General features: G+C 51.2%; 1 protein-coding gene across 1 annotated transcript in view; it reads right to left on the reverse strand.

The window, feature by feature from the left end:
• Nucleotides 1–21,108, reverse strand: part of KIF2C (kinesin family member 2C) — a 34,774-nt gene that overhangs the window by 13,416 nt on the left and 250 nt on the right. The window contains exons 2-19 of the mRNA XM_036756124.1: nt 19,964–20,058; nt 17,095–17,202; nt 16,956–17,004; nt 9,370–9,495; nt 7,709–7,831; nt 6,432–6,532; nt 5,787–5,882; nt 5,546–5,600; nt 5,301–5,463; nt 4,674–4,764; nt 4,378–4,441; nt 4,110–4,201; nt 3,582–3,724; nt 2,056–2,260; nt 1,863–1,973; nt 1,408–1,475; nt 1,034–1,136; nt 801–914 (exon numbers count right to left, since the gene is read on the reverse strand). Of these exons, the coding sequence (XP_036612019.1) occupies nt 801–914; nt 1,034–1,136; nt 1,408–1,475; nt 1,863–1,973; nt 2,056–2,260; nt 3,582–3,724; nt 4,110–4,201; nt 4,378–4,441; nt 4,674–4,764; nt 5,301–5,463; nt 5,546–5,600; nt 5,787–5,882; nt 6,432–6,532; nt 7,709–7,831; nt 9,370–9,495; nt 16,956–17,004; nt 17,095–17,202; nt 19,964–20,058 (1,907 nt within the window). The remainder of the gene's footprint in view (nt 1–800; nt 915–1,033; nt 1,137–1,407; nt 1,476–1,862; nt 1,974–2,055; nt 2,261–3,581; nt 3,725–4,109; nt 4,202–4,377; nt 4,442–4,673; nt 4,765–5,300; nt 5,464–5,545; nt 5,601–5,786; nt 5,883–6,431; nt 6,533–7,708; nt 7,832–9,369; nt 9,496–16,955; nt 17,005–17,094; nt 17,203–19,963; nt 20,059–21,108) is intronic.

The following is a 21,108-nucleotide window of genomic DNA, read 5'->3' on the forward strand; positions in this document are numbered from 1 at the left end:
ACTACATCAATAGTTCAGAGGACATTAGACAGACAGACTCCCCTCCCATCCTGCTATTTCCTTGGACGAGATGGAGAGATATGGCCTAGACACTGGTACAGTCAGGCAGCTTGGGAAGTAGCTGAATGACTGAATCCCACATCCCCCTGGGATCTGTGCTTGGACATGACTTGAGGCCCAGAAGCATTTACATCTACACTGCAGAGAAGCCAAAGCTTGAAGGGAGAATGAACACAATGTATGACCAAGTCTGGGCAGACAAGCATGTGAGGTCAAATTCACTAAGGCTAAATTTCACAGGGATAAAATATAAAGTTCTAGACTTGAGTTTGAAAATATAAATGTTATAAATACAGAATGGAGTCCCTAACATGGTCAGAGAGCAGACTGTTCGATGCAGGCTTGTGAGGAGCCAACACTACCTGATGCTGCATGAGGAGAGGCAGGGTCCAGAATGTGGTCAGGTCTCAGAGCCACACTCTGGGAAGGATGCTAATGAGACTGTGTCTCTGGGATAGAGTACAAGGGAGGGTGGGCTGCCTGCCTGATGACATCTCACCATCCTCTCCACTGGGGCTCTTCCCCAGAGAGGCCAGAAGACCTGGGCTTCTCGCTTTGCTGTGGATACACTCCCTAGGCTCCAAGCCAGGCTGCTCATCTGTAAGACTTGGCCAAGTGTCCTGCTGTGTCCCTGTCAGGATGCTCTGATACAAATAAGCCTGTCCTCATTCAAGTCAGTACCTCCCATGCCCAGGGCTCATTTCTTGTTTCAGGGCTGGCCCGGTCGTCCTTCTTGGTACCTGAATGATCTCCTTGAGCTCCTCAATGGCCTTCTCCTCGAGCTCCCCGATCTGAGTCATGGCCTCCTGGAAGCTGGACATCTGGGATGAGAGCTCCTCTTCATCCTTGGACAACTGGCCATGCCAAGGAAGGAGAGGACACTGCTGAGATCCAGGCTTTGGCTTCCCAGCCCAGCCCCACCCTTTCTCTCCCCCTTCTGCTGCCCTAAGCCCCACTGTCTGGTTTTGCGTACACCATGGGTGCTGTCTGAGTTGGACCCTAGTTCTTCTCCCTCCGTCTCCATCTGGGTCTGCAGTTCCCCATTCCCACTGTTGTGAGGGCTCAGCTCTTTGACCCTAGGCAGGGAGGGAAGGAGAGAAGAAAGGAAGTCAGGCCCAGCCCTTCTCCCAGGCTGGCCCCTAGATAGCAGTGAGAGGGGGTAAGGTGGGTGTTGGGGGAAGTAGGCCAGGCCCGGCACCTCCACACCTTTCCCCACCCCCTGCCTCCACAGCAGCATGAGAGAAGTCTTGCCCCACGTACCCACCCTCTGTCCCTTGCTTGCCCACTGCCTCCTGAAAGCCCAGGCCTCTGTCCTTCAGGAGAAGCCTCTGCCCGCTGCCCTTGTACCTGTCGGCATATCTCAAGGTGTTAAGAGTATATTCACAGGAGCTCATCCCTGGGGAGATCATGGCGATCTGGGGAGGGAGACACGGCCCAGGCTGTTGAGTAGCCTGGGGATCCCTTGGTAGGGTGCCCCCCTCCAGGGGCTATCCCATCCATCCCCACCTTCCTGTGATGGGCTGAGACTTTGCATTCCAATTTAGAGGCTTTTGTCTCTTTTCCCAGTTTTTGCAGGACAGCACACTCTTCCTTTGTACTCACCCCTCCCTTGCCAGGGGTGGCTAGTAGCATACAGCCAAGGCTGTCTGAGGCAACGAAGCAGCAGGCCATGCTCAGGATCGAGCTTGGCCCCCTCCCCCACCCCCCGCCCCACTCCCCAGAGTAGGAAAGGTTCCAAGCCTTGGCCACCCCCTCTGGGCCAGGTGCCTCTGGAAGTCCTTGGGAGCACACATGGGCCTTACCATGCAGGTCCGGGAGTTTTCTCCAATGAAGGAGTCCCTGAGCACCTGGGTCAGCTTGCTTTCCCGGAACGGTGTGTGTGACTTATTCTGCCCCAGAGCCCGAATACACTCCTGCAGGACAAAGGGAGCTGCTAAGGTTCTGGGGCCCACTGCCCCAACCTCTCTGCCCACCACCCTGGCCTCTATCCTCTACCTTCAAGGCCAGCAGGCTCTTATTGATTTCGGCCCCTTCCATGCGGGTCTGCCGGTCGGCACTGGACGTGTCAGCCCCTCTCTCATTCCCAGCCAGATCCACCAGGGAAAACTTGCCATGCAGCTTGCCCCTGGCTCGGAGCAGGATCTGGAAGCAGGCATGGGATCGAGAAGAGCTGGCATTGGCAAACGTCTGCCCTGACGTCCTAGGGCACAGGGAGGAGCATGTTAGATGGTGCCCCTACCTGAGCCACCCTACTCAGGGGTGTTCAGGAAGAGAGGCAGAGATAACCACCACAGGAACCAGGGCCAAAGAGTCCATGCTCGCCTGCAAGGCAGCCCCGGCCAGACAAAGGGGGCCAGTGTGCAGGGAGCCGGGGTCGTAGCAGGGGCCCCTCTGGCTTCAATACATTCCCATGTTGTTTATCCTGTGACCTCAGCTCCTTGGCCCCTCAGTATTATTCCAGGCATCACCCCTACAGTAGCCACTCTCTCCTCTTCTCCCCATCTCGACCCCTTGGTGAATCAAATTGACCAAGTCTCTTGAATCCCTAACTCCTTTATCATATCGCCCATTACACCCAGCTGAGCCTCAGCCTTGGATTACTCCCACCCTGTGCTGCTGAATGAAGCCAGAAAAGATCACACACCCATTCTGCCTGGGTCTATGACAAATTTAAACCTCAACTAGGCCCTCCTTGCTGCCCTCTCGCTGACTCTGCCCACATCCAATCTATCGACCAGACCTTTGCAGCATCTCTCCAACATGCCCCCTTCCTCCTCGGACCCTAGGCGTCACCCTCACCCCCTCTGAAGGCCTTCAGCACTTCATGCCTGGACTGTGGCACTAGCCTGGGGCTAGATGCACCTCCATTTAGCCACTAATGTGATTTTCCTAAAGCCCTGGCCCCAGTCTGTCACCTCCCCACTCTATAACTCAAATGGCTCCCTGCTGCCTCCAGGATCAAATATAAGTCGTTCTGTCTTCGTAACCTATTTCCCCCCTCCCGTCCCCTCTCTCTGGTCTTCTTACATTTTCCTCCCTCCTCTCTGTACTTTCACATCTAGGGATAAGGCCTCCTGGCTGTTCTCCACAGAACCTTTTTTCTGGCTATGCCTCATGCCTGGAATGCCCTTCCTCCTCATCTCTGCCTCCTGGCTTCCCCTAAAACCCCACCGTCCACACAAGCCTTTCCTATCTGCCTTATTTCTACTGCCTTCCCTCAGTTGGTCATTTCCCATTTATTCTTTGTAGATTTGTCTGCGTGTTGTCTCTTCCTTTAGTGTAAGCTCCTCAGGGCAGAAGCTGTCTTTGTCCTTCTTTGTATGTCTGGTGCTTGGCACAGTAGGTGCTTAATAACTGCTTGACTGACTGAGCTGCCTGCCTACCCCGTGAAAGCCAGGGGAGACTCCCCCGACTGCCTGACTACAGTGCCGAGGGGAGCAGGATGAGGAAGGGAGGCCCACGCCCAGGCCCTGGCCCACCTCTCATGGCCCCTCTTGGCTCTGCTCCAGCCTTCCCCTCACCTGCAGGCGCTGCCCGTCTCAATCATCCTGATGACGTCATCGGCTGAGTTCACCAGGTGCTCTTGCAGCCCCACCACCTGCACCTGCTGCTTGCCATCTTCTAGTACTCTAAGCTTGGCCTTCTTGTTCAGAAGGTCAAAGAGCTACAGTGGGGAAGGCAAAGGGGGCTCAGCTGGCAGAGGTGACCATGTGGGTACCACATCTTCCTCCCTCTCCCTGCCACCACTCTCCTTCCTGTAGGGTTCTGGAGAGCACAAGAGGGTGCTTTGGTCCTCTAGGGAAAGAAGCTGGGTCAGAAACTAGAAAAACCCCACTAGGAAAGCCAGGTGCCAGGCCAGCAAAGGGGCTACCTGCCAAGTGAACAGCTCTCTGGGGTACTAGAACTGTCTGGCATCCTGGCCTGAGCCCCAAGCTCAGGGAACTGAGAGATGAGCTGGTCTTTCACCTCCCCTCAGCTCAACATCAATGGGAAGAGAGAGAGACACAGCACAGCAGGGTCCCCACCCACTTCCATCCCCATCTACTGACCTTCCCGTTGTAGATCTCAAAGAAGGTCACGTAGACTTCAAGGCCAAGGTTTTTGTATCGGGGCTGACTCTTTAGCAAGAAGACATCTCGTGCTAGAGGGAAGAGGAGGCAGGAATGAGGGATGTCCTGGGCCCAGCCTTCACTCCGGTCTCTAAGCATGAGGGGGAGGGATGCTGTGGGCTAGGAGGGGGAGGGAGCTCAGCTTGACCGCGACCCCTCAAGCTATAATCTGAAGCCAGGACAAGGTGAGGCTTCAGGTGGGACTTACAGGCAAATGCGTAGATGCCCTTGGATGCATTCTGGCTTTTCCCAGAGAAGTCACCGCCCATTGTCTGTGAAGGGAAGTAGCAGCCCCATCAGCTGAGGGGCCACACCCAGGACCCAGCACAGATGAGGCCTTCAACAAGAGACCCAGTATCCCCTCTCATCCCCCACACTGGGTCACTTTTCACTCTCCTCCCTGTGGAGACCCAAGGGCCAGATGGCACACTGAGAAAACTCCCAGCCTAGGCTCTGTCCACAGGTCACCTTCTGGCAGGGGCTCAACCCCTTGGTGAGACTCACATGGGTTTTGCCACTGCCTGTCTGGCCGTATGCAAAACAGGTTGCCTTTCCTCCTTCGAAGATTGTCTGTACCAATGGTCTGGCTGTGAACCTACAAAGAGAGAAGGCGGGGGGCTGGGGGCAAGTTGCTGACATCGGAAGCACATCCTGACCCCTCTCTGGCTAAGTTTGACAAAATGCATCTTAACTCCCTCCTTAGGGCTAAGGGCTCACTAACTTGGCAGGACTGGGAAGGTTGCTGATGAGCCCCAAGCTCTGGGGTTCCAGCAGAGCCTGACTTCGGAGTGGGCATCAGCAAAGGCTAGCCAGAAAGATTTTCAGCCCTCCTGGAGGCCCTGACAAAACACAGGGAGGGCATCCGCCTCCTTGGATGGCACCTGCCTCCTTGGATGGCACAGGAACATGCCTCTTGGGCACATCTGCACAGGACAATCTCTGGCTCAAGGCCAAAGGCCAGTCACTTCTTTACTGGCTGCCGAGCAGGTCCTGCCCGATAATTTGGGTGGGGCAGAAAAGAAACCTGTGAGACCCAGCACATCAAGCAAAGCCCAGCATGGGTTCAGATGGCCTGGAGCTCCCCCAAGGCTTTGCTGGGAGGGCAACTAGAAGGGATATGCAGAAACCTACCTGTAGACAACCTCATTGGAGGCCGTTTCATCAAAGGCAAAATCGAAGCGGAAAGCCTGGTTCTCCAGGTACTTGGTCAGGTCTACTTTCAGCTTGGGCTCATGTACTAGGAGGAGGCACTTGCTGGGAACTGAGATCACATCAAACTCCTTTTTGGCTAGTTCTGCAAGAGGAGTGCACAGATTTGCAGCCTCAGGAGACATGCCTAGGACACACATAAGTGTCCCAGCGTGGCACAGGCTTACCTTGCTTATTAAGTGGACGCTTCCTAACACAGACACATATCCGATGTTCCTCTATCTGTAAGGGGGGATGACAGGAAGACAAGCCTTTCAGTACCCTGGCCCTTCATTCTCACAGAGGCCCTGGCCAGTGTCCCTGGTCACTGCTGCACATGGCAGCAGCTCATCAGGTCTGCGCACACTTCCTACGCCCAGTGGCCAGAGTGGCATAGCTGCTGTCCAGCCCTCGGCCAAACATACTTACAGGGTCAGTCATGGTGAGTCTCTGACAGTCCAGAGTAGCTCGGAATTCTTTAATCATCCGTGCAAACTCCCAATTTGGCAGGCTAGTGTCATATTCCTGTGGGGCAACAATGGATGGGAGAGGGACCACTGCACCAGTTTTCTGGGGTCTTCATCTGCTGAGTACTACAAAGTACCCCCCAAGTGAGCCAAGGCCCAAAGGCAGGGGGGCCCCAAAGGGCTCAGGGCCTACAGACAGGAAGGACCCAATCCCAAAGGGTTCAGGGTTACAGGTGGAAGGGAAGCTCCAAAGGGCTCAGGGCCTACAGACAGGAGGATCCCCAAAGAGCTCAGGACCTACAGGCAGGAAGGACCCAACTCCAAAGGGCTCAGGGCCAGAGGTGGAAGGGAAGTTTCAAAGAACTCAGGGCCAAAAGGGAGGGGTGATGCCCAGAGGACCCTAACAAAGGTCCCAAAGGACCCCACACCACATTCAGCCCCAACAGAACTAATCCCTTCACAGCAGAGATACTAAACCATGGCTCATTGCGTCCAGGCCCTAGGAGCCCAAACACGGGGCTCCATTTGCCTTTAAACCTCAGCTAGGAAGGGTGTGACATAGATCCAAGGCTCAAAGCAAGTCTCCAGCCTGGCCCCAGGAAGGCACCTGTGCCCGCTTGATCCGCATTTCTGAGTTCTGGGCCCTTTTTTCTTCTCGTTTTGTCTTCATTTTTTCCATTTCCTTCACTAGGCATGACTTCCTTCGAACTAGGAAAAAACCCCAGCCCATCATCACTTTTGAGAGCCTGTTTTAAGGTGTTTAGCCAAAGCTCTGTGGGCTGGGCCTGCTGAGCTTGCAGCCCCACCTCCATCAGCTCTGTCCCTCTCATCCACCCCACGTTCATGAGCTCAGGCAGAAGTAGCAGAGGCCACACAGAGTCAAGAGGTCACTTCAGAACAAAGCGTGGAATCAAATCTCTACTCCAGCTGGTTCTGGGGGTACTTTGTGTCAAAGTCACCTCCTTAAAGCACCTCTGACCACAGACCCCTAGTGCATCACTTCTGGGATGGGGGCTGGGAGAGGGAAGACTTCCTCAGCTGGGGCTGCAGAACCCTTCTACCTCCAATCTGCCTCTTCCAGCCTCAGTCTTCACACTCTCCCAGCCCAACCTTCTGTGTCTCAGCCCCACTGCTCTGTGCCCAGGACCAATGCCTCTACCCCTCATGCTATCTTAAAGGAGATGCCATCTGATGGTTATGGTTTTCTGGGGCTAAATGGTGCATCCAGCGAGAAGGGGTCTTTCCTCCTGGCAGACCAGGCATGCTTTGCCACTGCCTACTGAAACCCTTTTCTTGTTCCTAGGCCCAGGTCAGGGACCTCCTTCCATGGCTCTCTCTCCTCAGCTGCTTCTATACTACGTGGTCTTGCTCACCTTGGCCCCCTGACATTCTTCCTTTGGAGCACCCTTATTTGGAGACAGGATGTAGCAGGTCAGCCCCTTGAGGACAAGGACTTGGCCATCCTCTTGGAATCCCTAGCATTCACTGCCCATGGTGCAACTGATTGTCTGATTTGAGGCCCTTCGAAAATACAGGCCAAACTCCATCGCCATCCCCATCCTCAGCTGCCCTATGAGAGAAGGGCACTGGCCTCTGCTATATATGAGTGAGAGGGTCTTAGCCTGCACCATTACGGGCAATGCCAGGAGGGCCAAAGGAAACCTGTGAGCCAATACTGCATGCAGCAGGCATCCCATGGGACCGACACAGCTGGGCCGAGGACCTGCCAGCTGCCATCTATGGGGCTCTAGGAAGGAGGTCAGACAAGTGATGTGTCTCCATGCGGCCTCATTCAAGTGATGAGACAGTAAAGAGCACTGAAGCCCAGCTTAGCTGTCTCCCCATCATGCTGCCCCTCCCGGCCCGACCAACCTCTGGCACTACCTGAATTTGCTGGGTTGGCAGCAGAGTTGCCTCGGATGAGAGACGCCTGGTCTTCTGCAGCTTCACTGACAGCAGCTAGTGGGATCTCACTCATGCCAGCATGGGGGGCACGAGGGAGACCCGCTAGGGAGGGGGAGAGGCAAGTGTTGGCAGGAGCCTGGCCAGCCTGACACTTGCTCACAAGCACAACATGGCAGGCCCAGTGCCTGAGCCTCCAGGCCCAAGGACAACCAACAATGCTTGGCTTCAGATGTCACGGTGCGCGCGCGCGCGCGCGCGCACACACACACACACACACGCACACGCACGCACGCACAGGCAGCCCCCAAATCTCAACCACCAACTTGGGGCTGCTTTCCTGGTCCTGGGAGCCACTCTTCTCCCTGCTTCTTGACACCATCCTTTCCTTTGCCATGTCTTCTGGGTCTCGGCTCCTGCAGTGCAGTCTGTCTGTCTGTCTCTCTGTCTCCCCATACAACCCTGGCTCCAGGCCTTGCAGACTCTTGCCCATTCTGCCTCACCATCCCAAAGCTCTTCTTAAAAGCCTCCACCTCTATCACCACAGCCATGGGCACAGGCACAGGACACTAGTGATTCATCCTCAGGATGTTCCCCCTCCCCACCCTGGGGGTCCCTCATTACCTCTGACTATGCTAGGATCTTCCCCAGAGCTGAATCACGGAGTAAGCGTTTAACAAAGACTCAGCCAGTCGTTCATATATCCTTTCTTCTTCCTCTCTCCCTATCAAGGCTGGCATTTCTCAGAGCTGCTCTCTGCTTTTCTTTTCTCTATGGTCTTCCCTTAAGAGGGTTCATCCCTTGCATGGCTTCAGGCCCCTTATCTTCAAGGAAGAATTTCAAATTTCTCTCAAACCCAGAGCCCTCTCCTCAGTCTGTTGCCAACCACCACCAGGACCCTTCTGCTGCAGACTCATGTCCAAAATCAAACACTCTGCCCAGTAAAGTCTATCTCTTAAAAACACCACAGTTCTACTAGTCACCATGGCCCAAAGCCTTGGAGCCCCCCCTGAAGTCTTTCTTCCTCACAATGCAGCCTTCCAGAATTAAGTCCCCCTCTTCTCCATTCCCCGCCCTCATTCTTCCTCCCCACGGCCTCCTATGTAGCCTCTCTGCTCTGACGCTGCCCTCTTGAGCTGCCCCCATCTGCACGCTGGCAGTCCTCTTCCTAAAGCCCATCCAAGGCTCAGAAACCTTCTGTAGCTCTCCATCATCAAAGGGAAGGGGTCCCAATGCCTCATCCTTCAAGGCCTCAGTAACAGTCTACCCTAGCTTCTCTCTCCTCCACTGGACCACATCTCCCTGCCTAGCCCCTAACCATGACAAGTCCAGCATACTCCCACCCCAGCCTGGGGCTTCTGGTTCACAGCACTGTCTGCAGAGTGCCTGCCGGCTCTGTCAAGCCTATATTGGAGGCTCATCCCCACGAGGAGCAGGGGGTATCTTAGCTTCGGAGACGCCTTCTACCCAGGAACCTTGGGGTGGGGAGAGGACCAACAGGGAAGTTTTAGCCCTGAGCCCATGGGGGCTCATTTCCCTTCCTCCTGCCAGTCCTGGAACTCATGCCAAGGCAGAAGACACTACCTCTGAGTCCCCAAGTTCACATCATCAACAGTCCAAGCCAGGATCTGTTTATTACTTACTGGCAATTGTAAACTGGCTCCTGGTGTTGGCAGCTGTGGAGGGGTCTACCTCCATGTCATTCTCCTGGGCCATGAGCCTCTGAGTCTCTGAGATGGCAGACATCCGGGTAGAGCGGCCACGCAGAGCTGGAGGAATGAAAAGCCCAAGACAGCCAGTGAGAGGGACAAGGTGGAAGGGCAGCCTGGGTTTCAGGGAGGGAGAAGGACCCACATTCTCTGTCTGCCAAGCCAGGAGAAATGAACAAAGTGCAGATTGTCCCAAGGCTTATGGCCCCAAGGACCTCTGCAACTCCTTTCCTGGCAGGGCTGAGACTGGGGGTGGCCCCATCAGTGAGGACGTCTGGCCATATCCTCCAGCTCCAGTTGGAGGGTGCTGAGACCAGGAGGCACTGGGACATCACACACTTTAGGACTGGAAGGACCCTGGCAGCCAGCTAAGTCAACCTGTACCCCAAAAGTGTCCACAGTGCCGAACCCCCCAATGGTGGTCACTGAACCTCTGCTTAAAGATGGGCACAGATCTCATCTCTGGACGATACTCCCTCTAGTGACCTGCTCAGTGGGGTGTGGCTTCCAGGAATTAAAGGGACAAAAGGGGTAAAAGGGACGGGAAGTCTCATGGCAGCTTTGGGGAGCCCCCACATCCCCACCAGGTTTTCTAGCCAGGCCCTGGATCTGCTGGTGGCACCACTGATCTCTCTGCAGGCCCCCTGCCACAGAAGACAATAGCCAAGCCAAAGAACAACAAGTGAAAAGCCTGGCCTCCTAGCTAGGAACCCCATACTTGGCAAACACAGGGAATCAGAGGTCTTAACCCAAAGAGGTAAGTACAACTTCATAGGCCTCTGTGCCTTGGTAATACCTAATGAACTCAAGGCCAGAAGGTGGCTATGGAAGGGCATAGATAACATGTAAAGTGTTACTCTAGCACCCCCTTTAATACAGGGGAAATGGTCACATGCCAGGCAGCATAGAGTAATGGATAGAGAATTAGCTACCTGAAGCTAAGAAGGTCTGCTGACACATACTGGGCCATGTCACTTATCCCCTAGACAACTCCCTCCTAGGATCACAAAGTTATTGAGAAGGTACCAACTTCCACTGGTCAAAGAAGTTTTCTAAACCACTGAAATCACAGACCCAAGGCCTAGTCTATCTCTATTCCCATTTGGAAATCCAAGACTAGAATCTGGGAGTCAATGGAGGAAGAAATAGACCCATGATCTTTATGACTGAAGAATACCAAAGCCAACCATTTCAAGTTATCCAGGCACTGAGGATAGAGGGACAGCCACTCCTCTCACTATGACTCTGTGCTCCCCATCTGGTCAGAAGGAAGAAGCAGATGATGAGCTTGGGAAACCCATGACAAGCCTGCTATGGAGGCAGTGAAGGGATGGTGGGTATCTTAGCTGAATGTGATGACTCTAGCCCAGCGATGGTGATCAGGAGGAAAGGTGATGTACTAGCCAGGTCCAAGGGGACACATGTCTCCTAACCCCAACCCTCTGATCCTGCAGGATCAGATTTTAGCCAGTTCTGAGAAAGCACTAGTGTCCTAAGAAGATCTTTAAGGAGAGTCAGGCCAAGAAGTGGGGAGTGATTCCAAGAAGGAAATTCTGCTGACACAAATGCATCTAAAGGAGAAAGAGGAGAAAGTTAGCAGGAGACTGACAATAATATACACAAGGAACCCATCAAAGCCAGCTCAGATTTAAAAAACTAAACTCAGCCCACCAGGAACAAAAGGCACTTCATTTGTACCATCACATCCCAATCTCTGATGTGCTAAATAAGGAAGCAGAAAGGGCACTGAAGGAAAAAATGGGGATAGCAGCTGGACTGCACTGAGGCCTGAGGTCAGTAATGACCAGAGAGGACAATTTTTGGCAGCATAGCACACCAAAAAAGAGGGACGGAGGTCTCAGAGAGCTATTATCGATCACTAAAAGAGTTTAAACCAAAACTAGCTAACAGAAGAACCAAATGGATGAAGAATGCCATTGTCTGGAGGAGGCTGTGCAGCCGGATGGACAAGCCACAGAGTGGGCCCCTGGGCTTGTGGATCAGGGACAGATTCTTACAACAATGCTGCCCAGCTGGCAAGGAATTCAAGGTGGGCAATGGAGGTGACATTGGGCACCAGCAAGTGGCAGCACATTACCAGCCAAGAAAGATGCTAGACTATTGCAATAAGAGAAGAAAAATAAATGGAAGGAATTAGGATAGACCACGAGGAACTAAAACCATCACTCTGTGCAAATGATAGGATGGTATATTGAGAAAATCCTAGAGAATCAACTAAAAAACTACCTGAAATAATTAACTTCAGAAAAGTTGCAGGATATAAAATATACCCACATAAGACATCAGCATTTCTATGTATTACCAACAAAGGAGGAAGAAAGAGAAATTCCACTTAAAATAACTGTAGACAATATAAAATACTAGGGAGCCTACCTGTCAAGACAAACCCAGGAACTATATGAACACAATTACAAAACACTTTTCACACAAGCAAAGTCAGATCGAAACAGCTGGAGAAATATTAAGTGTTCATAAGTAGGCTGAACTAATATAAAAATCGACCATTCTACCTAAATTAATCTACTTATTCAGTGCCATACCAAACTACAAAAAATTATTTTACAGAGCTAGAAAAAAATAACACAATTCACTCAGAAGAAGAGAAGGTCAAGAAAATCAAGGGAATTATTGAAGAAAAATGTGAAGGAAGGAAGGTGGCAGTACCTAGTAGTACCAGATTTCAAACTATATTACAAAGCAGCATTCATCAAAACAGCCTGGTACAGGCTAAGAAATAGAATGGTGGATCAGTGGAATAGATTGGGTACTTAAATGACTATAGTAATCTAGTGTATGATAAACCCAAAAGACCCAAAGTTTGAGGACAAGAAATCACTATTTGACAAAAACTACTAGGAAAACTGGAAAACAGCATGGCAGAAACTAGTTATAGACCAACATCTTATACCATATATCAAGATAAGGTCAAAATGGGTGCATGATTTATCATAAAGCAAATTAGAAGAGCAAGGATTAACCTACCTGTCACATCTATGAAGAGGGGAAGGATTTATGACCAAACAAGAGATAGAGAACATTATGGAATATAAAATGAATATTTCTGATTACATTAAATTAAAAAAGTTTTGCACAAACAAAATGAATGAAGCCAAGATTAAAGGGAAAGTAGGAAACTGGGGAAAAAATTTCACAGCAAATTTCTCTGATAAAGGCCTCATTTCTCAAATATATGGAGAACTGAATCAAATTTACAAGAATGAGTCATTCCCCAACTGATAAACGGTCAGAGGATACAAATAGGCAGTTTTCAGATGAAGAAATCAAAACTATCTATAGTCACATGAAAAAATGTTCTAAATCACTACTGATTAGGAAAATGCAAATTAAAACAACCCTTTTATTAAAATTAATTTTAATTTAATGTGCTACCTCACACTTATCAGATTGGCCAATATGACAGAAAAGGAAAATGACAAATTTTGGAGAGGATGTGGGAAAATTGGGACACTGCTGGTAGAGTTGTGAACTGATCCAACCAACCTAGAGAGCAATTTGGAACTATGCCCAAAGGGCTATAAAACTGTGCATACCCTTTGACTCAGCAATACCACTACTAAGTCTGTACCCCAAAGAGATTAAAAAAAAAGGAAAAGGACCTATCTGTACAAAAATATTTATAGTAGCTCTTTCTGTGGTGGCAAAGAATTAGAAATAGAAAAGATGCCTATCCATTGGGGAATGGCTGAACAAGCTGTAGTATATGATTGTAGTGGAATACTACTGTGCTATAAGAAATGACAAGTAGAATGGTTTCAGAAAAACCTGAGATTTTTATGAACTGATGCAAAGAGAAGTGAACAGAATCAGGAGAACATTGTACACAGTAACAGCTATATTGTATGATGATCAACTGTGAATGCCTTAACTATTCTGATTCAGACAATGATCCAAGACAATTCTGAAGCACTCATGACAAAAAATGCTATACACCTCCAGAGAAACAACTCATGGAGTCTGAATGCCGATCAAAGCATACTTGCTTTAATTTTCTTGTTTGCTTTTTGGTCTGCGTTTTCTTTTGCAACATGGCCAATACGGAAATATGTTTTGCATGACTTCACATCTACTATCTATATCAAATTGCTTGCCTTTTCAAGGAAGGATGAGGGGAGGAAGGGGGAAAATTTGGAACTCAAAATTAAAAAAAAAAAACAAGCCAATGTCAAAAGAAAATTTTTTTACATGTAATTGAGAAAAAAATTAAATCAAATGAAAGGAAACAAAAAGTATACCAGAGATTCAGACCCAGAGAAGGTCCTGCCTGTTAAGGCAATGGACAAAAGTACACTGAATCCAAGTACAGGAAAGAGAAGCAATCAGGTAAACAGAGGCCAGACATAAACTGCAGCTTAATCCTGTATCAGAGGCCTTGTACCTTTGGGACCAGTTGAGGAGGAGGCTCAAGACAAGCTGAGAAAATGGCGAGATGGGATTATGACATTGTAGAAAACAGTAAGACTCAATTCCTTAGAGGGAAGGGCAGAACCAAAGTGCTTAAACAGGGAAATGGCCCCCTAGACTGCCCTCGAAGACTTCAAATTATGAGACCTGGACCAACATCCCTGGACCATGAAAGCCCTAGACATGATTCTTGAAGAGGAATCTCGGAGAGACAGTTTGGTGTAATGGATAAGTGGCCTTGGAGCCAGGAAGACCTGGGTTCAAGCTCTCCTTCTGATACAAGCTGCCTGCATGACTCTTGACAAGGCACTTAATCTCTCAGGGCTTCTGTGCAACTTTCCAAGTCTGCTGCAGAGCCAGTGCCAATCTGCCTCTGCAGAGGGAGTTTGCTCACTGGGAGTCAGCATTCTACACCAAGGGGGAAAACATCAAAACAACACAAATCTTGTCCAAACCAAAATTAGTCTAACCACTTCAGCCAAAATGTCATGGAGAAAGGGAGCATCACTGTAGAGCTGGACGGGCTGAGAAAGGGGAAGGCAGGGGAGGAGAATCCTCAAAGTACTTATGTTCAATCTTGGCAAAATTCTCTCTCATTAGTCAAGGGATGGATAAGGAGGACTTAGAAAGGGAAGCAGCAGTGGTCACTAAGCAGGGAGCCATCAAGAAAATGCTAACTGATTTCTTTTATTGACAGGGTTACCAGGTCAGCAGATCAGGTAACAACTGTAGACACAGCATTACTCAAATTTCAGCAAATGTTGAAAAGCGTCACCTGATGGCAAGATGTGAGCAAGATGGTGACGTAGAGAGGTAAATTCAAAATCATCAATGGATCACTGTCCAACAAGGGAGAAGTCGACAATGCAGGAATCTAGGACCTATTCGCTGTCCTGTTCTCTTCAGCATTTTGAGTAGCAACTTACATGAAGAAACAGGTGCTTGTTAAATACGCAGATGACAAAGACTGGGGAATAGCCAATGTTAGTACTAAACTATATTAGTGTGTTAGATCCAAAAATCTCAAAGTTGGAAAAATGGGATGGATTTTAACAGAAACATAAACTGGAGTTCAAAGGAACCTTCATGAACACAGGATAGGTGAGATGGCGGTCATGCATGCTGAATGAGACAATAAAATGCCAAGAAACAATAAGCTCTTTGATGCACTGAGAAGAGCAGAGGTCTCAGAGTAAGAGAGGGTGGGAGTCCCACAGCCCTAGGGCCCTGGTCAGACAACACCTCGTCCATTGTGTTCAGAATGGAGGAGCTTGCCCAGAGGACCGTGAGGAGGATGCCAAGGACAACACCATGCCACACAAAAGTTAAAGGATGAAGGACATTCAGCTTGGAGAAAAGCACGCTTGGGTGTGTACAGTATGTGATAACTGGGCACATATATGAAAGGCTGTAATAGGGAAGAGATCTCAGAGCCCTGAGGTGGAAGTGGCTAAGGCAGATTTAAGCGAATGGGTTTCCTTGGGAGGTCAAGAGCCCTACATCACAAGATGCAGGTCTCTGGGCCAACACTAGAGGGGCACTCACCAGGCAGGTTACAGAAGGGATTGGCCTGGGAAGCCCTGAGCTGCCTTCCAGTGTGGGACGCTACAATTTCCTCACCTAGCAGTATGTCCTCACCACCTTTACCCAGAAAAGGGGCCAGATGGGTATCATCCCATGCCCACAGCCCTCACATATCCCATAACTGCTCACAGTGGGCAATGAATGAGTGGAACTGAATTGTGGAGTAAGGTGATCTATAGGAGATCAGAAAGGAGAAATAAGTTTGGAGACTGAACGTGCAGAGGTGATATGATTTCATCATGGAATTCCCCCCACCAACATATGTTGCAATCAGTCTATGGGTTCAGGAGATTAGTCCAGGGATGCCCCAGAGCACAAATGTGGAAAGGCAGGATGGGAATCCATGCCCCAAACTATCCACTCAGTCATACTACCTCCCTGAAGGCTTTACAACCTGAACCAAAAAAAAAACCCCAACTGACTAGGAGCCCTAGGCTGATAGAAAACCTAAAGCACCAGATGAGGCCCAAGGCCGGGGGAGCATAGGCATCTCTTAACAACGCTTCAAAAACTCCCTGAGACAGTCAATGCTCCCCCCAGAGTGCTTCTACACACTGGCACACAGAACCAAAATGACAAGACTCCTCAATTCTATGACCCCCAGAGAAACCTAGTTCTCATGATTCCTCCCCCTTTCTGTCAACACTGCATTTTTTCAGGTGGCTGTGGACAGTATTCTCTGGTCATAAAGGCATTAACAATAAGAGTCCATGACAGGATGGTCTTTAGACTCATTTACAAACACACCAAATTCCCCAGCCAGATCCTCTGCCTTGAGGGGGGGTGGGGGTGGGGGGATGGGATGGGGTCTGGCATTTCCTCCAGCGCTGCCCACAACCAGACACAGGGAGACGTTCAGAAGGCAGATTTGGAGATTATACTTTTCCCAGAGATGGCGCTAAACAGTGAGAGAAGCACACTGACACCAGCATGGTGGTGGCCAGAGCTAGACCCCACGCCTTTCTGCTTCCCCAAAGGTCAGCTCTTTTGTTCTCTTCAAGAACACTCCATGCCAGGAACGCTCCATTTCCTAATCTCTACCTCAGCCAGATCTCTAGCTTCCTTGAAGACTCAGTTCAAACACCCCTCCCCCAGGAGGCCTTTCCTGGACCCTGGGCTTGGCAGTGCTGTACTGATTGACAACTGGTGGGTACCCTGTGAGGATGTAAGCTCCACGAGGGCAGGGCCTGTTTGTGCTTCTTCTTTGCAGCTCCCGTGCCAACCCAACTCGAAGTCGTTAATCTCTACTTATTAACCAGTCAGACTGACTGGAGGGGCCTCCAGTGAAAACACTGGACTCCTGGTCAGAGACATGACCACAAGGACTTTCCTGCCAGGGACAGAGGATCCAACGCTGTCCGTGCAGAAGCCACAGCCGCACAGTGGCAGAAAAGCAGGTGTGGGGAGCAAGCTAGTGAGGGGCAGCTCCAGCACCCAGCCTGCCAAGAGGGGCTGCACAGCACACACCAGTCTGGGACTTGCTGTTTGTTTACCTTCTTTGGGAGCAGGGATTTTGGAGAGGGTTGATCGGCGCTTTTGTTTCTGGGGAGAAAAAAAACACAAAGAGGACACAGAGGTGTTGGTCCTTCTCTGCTGGGCCCCTCACCTCGCCCTGCCCTGAGGGTGACCTACCTGGACAGTGACATTCTCCTGCAGAGGCAGGCTGTCCTTAGGGTGGACAGGGAGAGGAGACAGTTGCAGAAGTTCCGGGTTGATAGCCGCCACGTCCTCAAAGTCAATCTGCAAGGGGCAAGCAAAGGGTTCAGTGGGACAAAGTCATCTGCTCAGCTCCCATCCAGGCTGGAAGCCCAGGCTGCCTGCAGGTTCCCACCAAAAGCTCATCATTAAGAGATGCAGGCTGCTACTCTTCAGCAGGAAGAAAGGAAAGTGCTTGGGGGGAATTTTCTGAATTCGGCCCAAGGGCAGACACCTGTTGCTCACAAGAAACATGACTGGATGGATGGCTGGAGTGAGGGTGAGGTCTGGTGGCTGGCAAGCAGACTAAAGCCACACGGCTCTCCCAGGATGCCAGCAGCTCTCCTGGAAGATGACCGGTCACCACGCCTCCTCCCAGGGGCTCCCTGGGCAATGACGCAGGCCCTGTCAGCAGTTTTCTGGCCTTCTCAAAGTATTCCAAGTGAGCCGGCCTGGCTAATGCCTTTAAGGCTCTGCTCGACACTTCTGGCAGCAGAGCCCCCAACACGGGTGGGCTGGGCTGTCCTTGTGCAGCACCAGACCTCCCTCCATGGTCACCTTTCTGCTGCTGTCTGCATCGAGGTCACAATCCCAGGCCCTAGGAAGCCCCTGGCACGTTTGTCTGAATGACATCACAGGAGGTTCAAAAAAGCCACACTTGGCCTAACTTAAGGAGCAAAAACACAGAATATTTCAAAGTACAAACAGCCAAATTCTGTCTCGTCCAACACGAAGACTTCCCTTCCCAGACACCAAAGCCCTGCCAGTCCCTCAAGGACTGTCAGTACCCATAGGGCTTGATACAGGAGGATGTGCCCACTGAGGAGAAGTCAAGGTAAGACACTGTCCAGGTCCTTCAAATACTTCCAGGCTGGCTGAGGAGCTGCCGCTAAGACCAGCACCTACAATGCTACAAGGCCCCAGCTACAAGGGGTATCTGGTGCCTTTTCCCTCCAGTCCCCCCAGCTGCACAGGACAACATAAGGTATAGAATTCATCTCACTGAACAGAAAATAAAGCTGGGTTTGGCCAGATCAGGGAGGTCCTTGAATGCCAGGGTTTGAACTGAATTCTGAAAGGAAGAGAAGCAACTGAAAGCTCGTGACCAGAAACACAGACTCTCTTCAGGACCCCCACCAGTGGTCACCTAGTCTTTGCTTCAGACTCCCAGGATGGGGAGCTTGCCTCTAAAGAGTTCCTCAAATCACTTTCCTGATGTCATCGGTCTCCCTCGAGAACAAAGGACAAACAACAACGGCCTCTCCTGAATGTTAACTGCTGCCGAGCACTCCTTGGGCCAGGAAACATCGAGGCCTCCCAGGCGGAAGCTTAGCTCGCCAATAAAACTACCAAGCAGCCAGCATTCTCCAAGATCACCAGACCTCAGCGGGAATGAGAGGGGGGCAGCCTGCAGTCCTGTTAACCCAGGCTACTGACACCATCACTGCCTCCCTCCCTCTCTCCTCCTGAAAATCCTCCCAATCACCAAGCCCCACCTGGGCTTCCTTGAGAGCACCTGCTGCAGCATCCCGCATGACTTCCTTTCTGCTCCCAACTGACACCTCACCTCATTCCCAGAGGCTGGTGACAGCCCTCTGACCAGGCTGGAGCCCTCCCCTCAGCACCCTACATGTAGTAAGTACTCTCCTTGGCCTTCACCAAACCCCAAATTATGTCATCATCCTGCAGATGGTAGAGACTGGTTGCTTGGCCTTAGGTGCCAAACATCTAAGCCTGGTATCAAATGCCCTCTAAGATAAACCAGCTCCATCTTACCTTTTCTGCGCCCTGCCCCCCCCCACCAGACCCTACAGCAAAGGCTCTTCAGTTCTGAAATATATGGATCCCTTTCACTTTTCATTTCGTAAAGCCTAGTCCCACTCTCTAAATGTTTTTAAATGCATTAAAAAAAAACTGGATCACAAGGGATACCAATTATATTGCAATACAACAAGCCACCAGACATTGAGAAACAAATCCATGGGCCCTCCGGGGTAGGCCAGCCTCCTCCCTACCCTTTTATGTGGGCCACACTCACCTAACCCTTCCTCCAGGTTTTTGATGATAATTGGTAGGTTTTCAGTTCCTTTACATTTCCTGTAACCAAGATCATCCTTCTTCTCTTTAATCACAGAATTAAAACCCATCACATCTCTGAGCAGTAGTAAAGGGAAAGCATGTGTGTGTGTGTGTGTGTGTGTGTGTGTGTGTGTGTGTGTATGTATGCTCGCACTCGCATGCGCACAGATCTGATCCAACACTGGTACCTGAATAAGAAATCCCCCATTCCATCTCTGACAGGTGACAGTCCTACCCAGCCTCTCTTGTCAGACCTTGCCTGGCAGCCACTGCAGCTCCTCCCCTCAAGCCAGCGCTGGGTCTCCAACAAACTCTTCTGTCACATTCCTGGCAGTAAGGTAACTTCCATTCCACCTCCCCAGTTCCTCCAGCGCTGCCCAGCCCGAAACCTCAAGCACTCCCTTCTCTGGTTCATGTGTCTTTGGCCAGGACACATGCCTAGGTGTGGTAGCCTGCAGAGATCTGCCCCTTAAGGAGCTGAGTGTACCATGGACCTGGCCCTGCTTGTTACATAAAACATGCAGGTAAAATATCTGACAACTTGAATGGTGCCTCAGGCTTTAACATGGGTCCCCTCCTACAGCCCATGGGTGATACCTGCTGTCTGCATAGCACGAGGAGGTAGGGAATGAAACAGCAATCATTATGCCCAAGTTAGACTGCCACAGACTTGAGCCCTGGGGAGGACGGGCCTCTCCATAAATGAGTCAGCACTGCCCCAACTCACCTCTTTGCCTTTGGTAGAGCCACCTTCTGCCCATTCCACTGAGACAGAAGACCTCTCCAGATTTACTGTCATGATATTGGCGCTATGAATCAGGCCTAGAGAGGAAAGGGAGATTCGGGTGTAAGAAAGGATCGATGGAATCAATGCCATCCCCTGCAGGGTCCCAGGGCCATCCAGCACTGCCCATCACATCAAGAAAGTGGGAGTGAGCCCCACAGGGGCTGGAGAAATGGGAGGGGGGCAAGCAGCGCTCTTCGCTCTCTTCCTTCTCAGGGTACAAAGTTGTAGCTGTGAGCTTTTGGACAATGCTGTAAAGCTCTCAAAGAGAGCAACATGTTAGAGGGTAAGGAGTCCCTACAATCAACGGGGCCAGCCTCCAGTGTGTATTCAGAGCTGTCATGTCTCTTATCCTTCCCCAGTTTCACAGCCCCCCTGGCCCATCTCATTTGTTCAACATTTATTAAGCATATACTCTGTAAAGCACTTTAGGGAATCCAAGAACGCCCTGAAGGAGCTTACATAAGATCTAGCAGTGGGTCCATGGCCCATGTGCCATACCAGCTAGCACTCTAACCTCTAGGCACCCCCACACACAGTGTGGTCACACTGTTGGTCACAATGGCCCCAGGCAAGCAAGAGGATGGGCCCCTGCCCCTTGACAGCACAGGTGAGAGAGCACACTGCCCAAAGCCCGCCAGGCTGCTCCTGTAGGCAGCCCTTTTAAGAAGGGGCAAGCAAAGCCCTTCGCTTTGGCGTGGCCCCTGCTGTCAGCAAGGCCGCCCCTCTCCCAGCAGATGTGGACGCCCAGGCCACGCACAAGGTACGTTCCCACCATCAGAAACCTCCTCCCCCTCTTCTTCCCCCTCCTCTCTCTGGGGCAGGCACTGGCCTGGGGAGGCTGGGCTTGAGCCCTTAGAGGGGGGAGGCAGACCTCAGGGGAGGGAGTCCCCGATCCATGACAGCCTGAATGCCGGCCCCCAAGTCCACTGGAAGGCGTCTGAGCCCTGCCCACGGCCGCCACCTCCTCGCCCAACCCAGCCCCACGCCTGCTGCCCCGAGCCAACTGCCCATGCCCCGCCCCTCCAACCATTAAGGCCCCGCCCACGCGCAACATCCGCCCCGCCCCCAGCGGCCTCAGCCCCGCC

The sequence above is a fragment of the Trichosurus vulpecula genome, chromosome 4 (genome assembly GCF_011100635.1).
Source record: "Trichosurus vulpecula isolate mTriVul1 chromosome 4, mTriVul1.pri, whole genome shotgun sequence".
NCBI lineage: Eukaryota > Metazoa > Chordata > Mammalia > Diprotodontia > Phalangeridae > Trichosurus > Trichosurus vulpecula.